Here is an 8,413-nt window from a genome sequence, read left to right as displayed (position 1 = left end):
TTGCTAGTAGTCTAGTCTTTGTCCCTGAATTATGGATACATTATTCTGTGTAATAATCATGGTCTTCTAATCGTACTTTTAGTAGTTCAGGTTGAATGTTCATTAAAATCTGAATAATAAATTTGATAAAACATGAACGCGACAATAGTTTTTGAGCCAGACCTTTTTTTATCAGAAAGATAAAAATAGAAAGACTTGCTTTTAATTTAGGATTTGTTACCATTTCACATGACTTTATTTGAATTCGTAAATTTGTTCAATGCACCGACATTTTTCTGTCTGATATAAGAAATACCATAAGAAAGTTGTTATCTTAATGTTTGATAGGGGATATAGTATTTAAATTGAGTGTGACATCATTAACATCGAGGAGAACGATGTACCTAGTACCATTGATATCTAGTACTAAGGAGCAATTTAACGATATCAGAAATTCGTATTGATAGAGGGAAATGCTTATTTTATTCAAATATTCGAAGATTTATTGCCAAATAAAAGGGGTCATTATTATTTTATTTGGTGATAGACATGGACCCATTTTACATTATCGTGTCATTGCCAAAAATTTAGCTATTCAAACCTTATATATGTAGTAAGACATACATTCACGATTGCAAAGTTAATCCGTCTATATGTAACATTATAAAACTTCTTTTAACCGATCGTTTTAATATCCTTATGGAGGCAAATTTTGTTATCATTCAATTATGGTATCTTTGTATTGATTGTCCAAACATTGTGCAATGTTATGTAGGGATAAAATTGCAACATTTGTTGTTCATATGTTTTGGACCGCCATGAAAAACAGGTAAATATGAATCCTATGGGAAATATATTTTTTTCAAAGGCCTTAATGACTTAAAAGAGAATTGTTTGCACACAATTTTGAAAAAAAACTTTTTTTATGTGTTTTTATAAGCACAAATCAAATATTTCGATTTTGGTCCTAAACATGCTTCCATATATTTGTTTTAAAATATGGAAGCATATATGTTTTTTTCGTGTACTGATATACCATTTAAGGAATTTGAATAGTTCTAATTGCAATAATAAAGATCTGCTGTTACTATTGATGGTAAGTTTACAGTTTGATATTTAGCAATATCAAATGGTCATTCTCTCTAAACATATAATAAGTAAACATTCGGTAGATAGCCTTTTGAAATTTTAACATAGACGCATGTTCGATTTATGTATTTTACTGATTTATTGGGTTTATCCCTGTTATATGATATTTTATATTAATTCAACATATATATTTTCCCAGATTTATAGTAGAACATGCATGCATTACATTTTACTGAATGGTTTAATAGATCTCATAAAACATTACCTTTTATCTAGCTTTTTCGAAAGAAGGTCTTTTTTTTGTTTTAATTTGCGTTTGGGCTTTCCTACATGTTGACAACATGCTAGTTCAATAACTATGGTTACAAAATTCACATCATCTAAGTCGTTTAAGTACAACGTTTAAAATTTTACAATATTTTATCGCAAGTAGTGTAAGGGAAATAATCGGTTAATATATATTTCGACATCGAAAATAAACTTAGGTAAATAAGTGAGAACATTACATAATGTAAGGTAACATATGTGCGTATTTTTATAGCAAATCATTTAATTTTTTGAGGCAATTTATCCACGTATAACATAGCAACCTTAGAGCAAAATGTGTAGACTAATTTGGGAAAAACAATTGTTTCTTGCTGAGATTATGGAGACATTGCTCGAGTACATTTAAGAGCATTGTATCATACTTGAGATAAAGAATATTACAGACACTATTGAGTCAGCCTCATATCTTGACCTACACTTAGAGATTGATGGCATGGGAAAACTATTGACCTAACTATACGACAAACGTAATGATTTTTCATTCAGAATTGTCAAATTTCCTTTCATCTGTGGCAACATCCCTTCAGCACCTACGTATGAAGTGTTCATATCACAATTCATAAGTTATGCCAGAGGTTGCCAAAACTACGCAGACATTTTTATCGCGCTAGAAATCTAACAAATATGCTTCTGGAACAGGGTTATGTTGCTACAAGATTGAAGTCATTACTACAGAAGTTTTATGGTCGTAAACTAGTGGAGCATTATGTTGTATCCATCGGTACCATGAAAACTGATTTTTTCAACGGGCCATGGTTTTCCTTTCCTCGTTTGTCTACACCGGACTTGACTTTTTATGAGCAAATCGGCGGATGTTTCTAGAACAGCAGAGGACGCTTACCCTACCGATGCACCTGGTCCATGCTCCCAGTTTTTAGTGGCGTCCGAAAAGCTTATTTGCTTTTGTTACTTTGTATATATGATTTAGTTACTTAATGTTATTTGTTGTGTATGAGCATTGTATCATACTTGAGATAAAGAATATTACAGACACTGTGGTCAGCCTCATATCTTGACCTACACTTAGAAATCGATGGTAAAGGAAAACTATTTAAAACCTTAATGACAAACTTAATGACTTTTCATTCAAAATTGTCAGCTTTCCTTTCATGTGTGGCGGCACCCCTTCGGCGGCTGTGTGTGGAGTGCTCGTGTCACAACTCATACGTTGTGCCGGAGCGTGCCGGGACTGCGCAGACTTTTTGTATCGCGCTGGATTCTGACGGATGAGCTTCTGGAGTAGCGTTGTATTGCTGCAGCGTTGAAGTCATCAATACAGGGGTTTTGTGATCGTCATCATGAACTCTTAGATCGTTACGATGTTTCCATCTGGGCCAAGAGAACTGATTTGTTCAACGTGTTATAGTTTTCCTTTCCTCTTCCGTCTATTCCGGATTTGAATTTTTATGAGCAACTCGGCGGGTGTTTCTAGAAAAGCAGAGGACGCTTACCCTACCGGTGCACATGGTCCATGCTCCCAGTTTTTTGTGGAGTTCGAGTTGCTCATCTGCTTTGTTACTTTGTATGTATGATTTTAGTTACTTCATGTTCTTTGTTGTGTATGTCTGTTTTCCATGTCTGTTCTTTGTTCCTGGATTACATTCTTTTGATTACTTCTATAATGGTTCCCTTGATTTCTCTTTCATATGTCCTGCATTTTTTATACTACTGGACCAGTTTTGGAATTATTTTGTGAAATGAATATGATGCACAAATAGTGTAAGCCAGCCATGGTAAAACAGCATAATGTCAACCTCGTTAATGCAAATTATTGTTTCCTAAGGGATATGATAATGACTAATTTAAATGTATTTATAATATTTATATGACCTTTATACAAATAAACTTGATACGGGAAAATATCAACTTGGTCGACAGAATATGATCATTTTACCTCACTTAAATACAAAAATATGTAGCAGTTATCTGTATTTAACAGTTATTATCTAAAAAGATAAAGGATCTGAAAAAAACAAAAACAAGCAGATTGACCGTCTCCAGTTTTCAGTGCTTGTTGTTGCTTGTTTTTGGCCTTCATCTGTTATGATTTTCGTCCTTATTTCAACGAACTTAAGAGTTCGGCAGATATTTTGCTACCAATTACTAAACGCATCCGAGTTCACCACTGGATTAAGAGATTCCAGTGCTGCCACTGTCCGTGTGCTTGTGTGTGTGTGTTTGTGTTTTGTTCAATGATATTTTGCGCTGTATTGAAGTCGGAAGCAAAATAAAATGCTCTATTAGTAAAGGAATTTCGATATGAAGTGTTCTTTAACATCTTGAAAGTTTAAAATGTAAATATGATGCACAAAGATGTCCGTTCTTTTAATATTAGTTCATTCAGGTAGATCGTATGTAACTTGTCTATAAAGTAAGGACTATATAGTAAGTTATCCATAAAATAAGGACTATTCGGAATAGTTGCTTTTTTCTGTAGTAACCATTATAAAAACTTCATTAGAACATACAATCGTATCAACAAAGGAGGCGCATAGTTTTTTTTTCTCATTGGTATTGCAATGGTCTGTTTAAAAACTGTTGTCAAAAATCCCAACGTTTTAACAACTTAAAACTCAGAATACTTCTTGTAATGATCAGGTAGTTTTTTTATTTCACAAAAAAGCCTCTCTACCTTGCTTGCTACAATATTGAAGTCATCGGTGCAATAGTTTTAGGGTCGTCAACATGAACTCATGGATCGTTACGGTGTGTCCATGAGATTCGGTTTGTTAAACGTTTTATAGATTGCTTGCCCTTTTTCTTCTACCTAGACTTTGAATTTTCATGACCAACTCGACGGGTGATTCTAGAAAAGTAGGGGACCGGTACACCTGGTCTATGCTCCCAGTTTTAAGTGGAGTCTGATTTGCTCATTTACTTTTGTTACTTTGTATGTATTATTTTGGGCATTTTTATGTTCTTTGTTGAATGTGTCTGTTTTCCATGTCTGGTCTTTGTCCCTGTATTAAATTCTGTTGATTTCCGGTAGAATCTTGGTTCACTTGATTACTTTCATACTGGATAAAGGGTATACTAATCCCTTGTTTTTATTAGAAATAGTGTTTTTCAAGGTTGTCATTTGAAGTGTGAAATACACAGCAAAAACAATGTTTTATAGTTATACCAAACGAATGTTATCATAAGGGGACACTCCTGTATGTGGTTGATTTTTCGAGGATCCACATACGATTCATGACACTTGTAAAATTATTTTTTTTTATTTTTATGACAAATGTTCTTACACTTTTTTAAAGATAAGTTGTCTTGACTGTAGAGAGAAAATCAAGAGGTTCACTTAAGACAAATATCAAATGCAATATGCCGGTCTAGCAGTAAATAGAACTGATCTTTATATAGAATCAAACAACATTCTTCATCCGATCACTGGGATTGATCCACTACTCGTTTGTCCATCAGGGTATCTTCATGTAAAGCAAAAGAAAAAAATAACATATGTTTTACGAAGCATCAGAAGAGTTTGACAATTGAAATTCAAACAGGAATGATAAAAAAAGTCAAATACACAATATTTATTTAACCCTTTGACCAATCTGATTAACATCAGTTGTTAGGATACGCTACATTGCCTTATGCTCCCTGAGCGTAAGGCAATGTAGTGTATCCTAACAGCTGATTTCACCCTTTGACTAGATAAGCATTTCAGTCTATTACCGATTTTATACAGATCTTTAACAATACTATATCAGGAGAAGTCTTATTTGTAGTGGTAAATTTCATTAAATTGAGTGTGTTTCTATATGGACATCGATCAACGTTACATAATTTTTATGTGGTTGTAGTAGACATTTTCTTACATCTTTTCGCAGACAAATCTGTAAGTCGCCTTGCATGATTCGTCATTCCATAACATGTTAAAATGCGACCACATGTAAACACAGTCTTCGTTATGAGTGGCGCCACCATTACTTGGTTGCCCTGGATACCAGGCTGAGAAATCAAATATTTCATCAGTCGATGCCCACACCCATTCTCCTTCTACAACGTCGTCTCTACCACCCAACCAATAACCGGTCCCTTAAAACAAAAAAAAGTTTTATTGCCGTACAACCAATAAACAATGTCGTTTAATGGTTTTTTGACATTAAATACAAAAATGCCAATCATGTTATATATATTTCGATATGCTGTGTTTCTAGAAGTCAACTCTCATCATACCATGAAACATTGCAAAGGCGAGTTTGCTTAATTTGCATAAACGTTATTTCTGGTGTTTGACGTTGCATGATATTAATGTTAATAGTTCGACTTTGAAGAGAATTGTTGAGGAATGTTTTGAGTGGAGTGTGTGTTACCCTTTTTCTGAATAATGTAACGCACGTGTATAAATATAAATGAAATAAAATAATTTTTCTTTTCTACGAAGCGACCAAATAATGCTACCTCCTAAGGTCCTAGTCATATTGAGTAAGTAATCTGAATGGTATTTGTCATAAACTTCTGCAAGGCGGGCATTGTGTCCTCGGCAACTGCTCTAGAACAAAATAATGATATATATGTAGTTTGTGGTGCTCCTCCAAATATTTATATATCATAGAAAACAAATATGTTTATTCATTTTATTCATTGTTTTGTTATATACATCAAATGTCGAATACCATTTAAAATTATTCATTTTATGGCCAAAAGCAACCCCGGCACTTTCATGTTAATATACAAACTTATTGGTTTAATGGTGAAGCATTTTTATATTCTGTTAATCAAAGTTTTCACTTATAATTGGTTGTACATATATTTTTATTTCAAGCGTGTGACTTCCCCGCCTCTAGTATTCTCGAAATAATTCTATGGTATTTGTAGCAGGCCTTCCAATTGTTTTATTCTCTCTAAATTATATAGTTTGGTACAGTGACGTCATAAGCCGCAATTGTCTATTTGTAATAATCCAAAACTAATGTTCTAATAGATGATAGTAATTCAATCTATTATCATATTTGCTTAAGCCGTCGTTTCGAAGCAAAATGCCTCTTTGATGTCTTGATTGATTCATGATAAAAATGCTATTTATCGTGTTGAAATATGGTCTCTTGTTTATGAATTCGGTCATTGGTTATGTTCTAAAAACTTTTGAATGACTGTATATAATATAAAAATAATCAGTGATATATGGTGTTCCTGTCTTTTTTTCACACGCTTACATTCTATATTTGATTTGGTTAGATGATACGATATTAAAGATTCGATATGTAAATCTATTACAAAAGTCGTCAACTCGAATAACGGGATGATGTCCAAGGAACCCAAACCTCATTCAATTTCCTGAGTAATTCGTTAGCTCTGTCATAATTTTGAAGAGAATTAAATTTTGTTTTAGTTGCTTTTCAAGTGAATCTAAATACTATTAACAAAGGCATATTTTTCCAAATATGTTCCGTTGTTAAATAACAATATACCATGCATTAATGACAGTCCATTACAATGTTACAAACGTGTACGTGTACCTCTGCTAAGAACCAGTTAAGACTCTCTGTACTAAAATAATAACAAGAATTTTCAAAGTGATGCCAACCATGGGGGCATTCGGCTTGAACCAAATCTGTAAAAAAACATCTTACATTACTTTGATATTTGCTGGAGAAATTACTGAAAGAAAACATGATATTAAAAGTTTGGTTTCAAACTTTTGTTTAATTGTCTTGAAATGAAGGCAATGAACTTTGCAGTTTTAAACATTGTTAAGTTTAAGTTAATATTTTACGACGACCCGATACTTGTTAAAGCTGTATTGTCACGTGACATCATATTACATCATTAAATTTCCAATTTATTTATTGAAATGGAAAAGTCTGTCAAAATTGCAATGAAAGGCTTATTTTCACATTCGGTCGTGCCAATTTACATTCCTTCGTAGAAGAAAATAATCTCAGTCAGAAGCTTCATAATATCACGCTTCATTTAAGATGTGTTTTACCGAAATTTGAACACTATATTACTATATTACACTATACTATATATTGCAACCAGCAATCAAAATTGCCTTACAAATTACTTAGGAAGATTAAATTGTAATTAAATATTAATTTTCCTACACTACGCTTGTCATTGAACTTCTATTTTATAATCAACCTTCCAGAGTACAGACCATGGTGTGTTTTTGTGTGCTTCAGTTGGTACTTGGTTAACTGTTATTTTGTATGGAGATGGTTGTAATTTCATCCACAGATGTACCTATATTTTCTTCGACGACAATATTAACGTGCGATACAAAGGAAGTCTTTTACAGCTTATTTGATTTTAGTTAGTAGCCCCAAATAGATAACGTATGTTCCCCTTATCCTTTAAAGGATCCAAGACCAGTCAACCAGTAGATGTCAGCCCCTGTACACGCTATATAACGCGGGTAATAATTAACTATCATGCTACGAATCAATATCATACTTAAGAATCTTACCTAGTGAGAATATTGTCAGTAAACCAACGCACAAAATTATGTAGTTCTTAGAGTGTTCCATTCGTCAGCGTAGTTAAACTTAACTGATAAGCAAATGACACTCATATTATCTCTACACTGCTTAAATAAATCGAGGAAAAAAACATACACAACCATGACAAGTTCTATCAAACAATATAACAAAAAAAAACATTTGGTTGAGATTGTCCATTTAAGTTTTACAAATATTTGCAAAAATGTTAATCAGTTTCCAAGTAAATAATTATTTCAACTGAATTTATAGAATAGGAGATGTGATATGATTGCCAATGTCACAGTCATTCACTTAAATGCAAGCAACGAATAATTAACTTCTACAGGTCACCTCACGGTCTTCAATGATGTGCAAAACCTATACTATAAAGCAAGATGTAAAAGCCCCAAAAATAAATGAAGTGAAAGAGTAATCAAGGAAACAAGGTTATAGAAGTAATAAAAAGAATGTAATCCAGGGACAAAGACCAGACATGGGAAACAGACACACACAACAAAGATCATAAAGTAACTAAAATCATACATACAAAGTAACAAAAGCACCAAAACGTGGGAGCATGGACCAGGTGCACCGGT

General features: G+C 33.1%; 1 protein-coding gene across 1 annotated transcript; it reads right to left on the bottom strand.

Annotated features, from left to right (window-relative positions):
• Window positions 1-4,714: 4,714 nt before the first annotated feature.
• LOC148611021 (perlucin-like protein) lies at window positions 4,715-7,900 on the bottom strand. Its single transcript, XM_088591067.1, has 5 exons — window positions 7,805-7,900; window positions 6,855-6,949; window positions 5,797-5,887; window positions 5,211-5,430; window positions 4,715-4,817 (listed from the first exon to the last, which is right to left on the bottom strand). Exons 1-5 carry the CDS (start codon window positions 7,863-7,865, stop codon window positions 4,769-4,771), a joined length of 516 nt encoding a protein of 171 aa, XP_088447193.1. The 5' UTR covers window positions 7,866-7,900; the 3' UTR covers window positions 4,715-4,768.
• Between the last annotated feature and the right edge of the window lie 513 nt (window positions 7,901-8,413).

This window comes from Perna viridis, chromosome 7 (assembly GCF_037379345.1).
Source record: "Perna viridis isolate PV_CMFRI_1.1 ecotype Kerala chromosome 7, ASM3737934v1, whole genome shotgun sequence".
Taxonomy (NCBI): Eukaryota; Metazoa; Mollusca; class Bivalvia; order Mytilida; family Mytilidae; genus Perna; species Perna viridis.
The sequence above is the reverse complement of the archived record's forward strand: the minus strand, read 5'-3'. Positions and strand labels throughout refer to the sequence as shown.

Excerpts from the sequence above, each read along its gene's own strand:
- LOC148611021 (XM_088591067.1), bottom strand. The coding sequence starts at position 7,865 with ATGGAACACTCTAAGAACTACATAATTTTGTGCGTTGGTTTACTGACA. Across the intron at positions 6,950-7,804 it reads ACTGACAATATTCTCACTAG|ATTTGGTTCAAGCCGAATGC; the intron begins GTAAGATTCTTA and ends GTTTTTTTACAG. Across the intron at positions 4,818-5,210 it reads AGATTTGTCTGCGAAAAGAT|ATACCCTGATGGACAAACGA; the intron begins GTAAGAAAATGT and ends CTTTACATGAAG.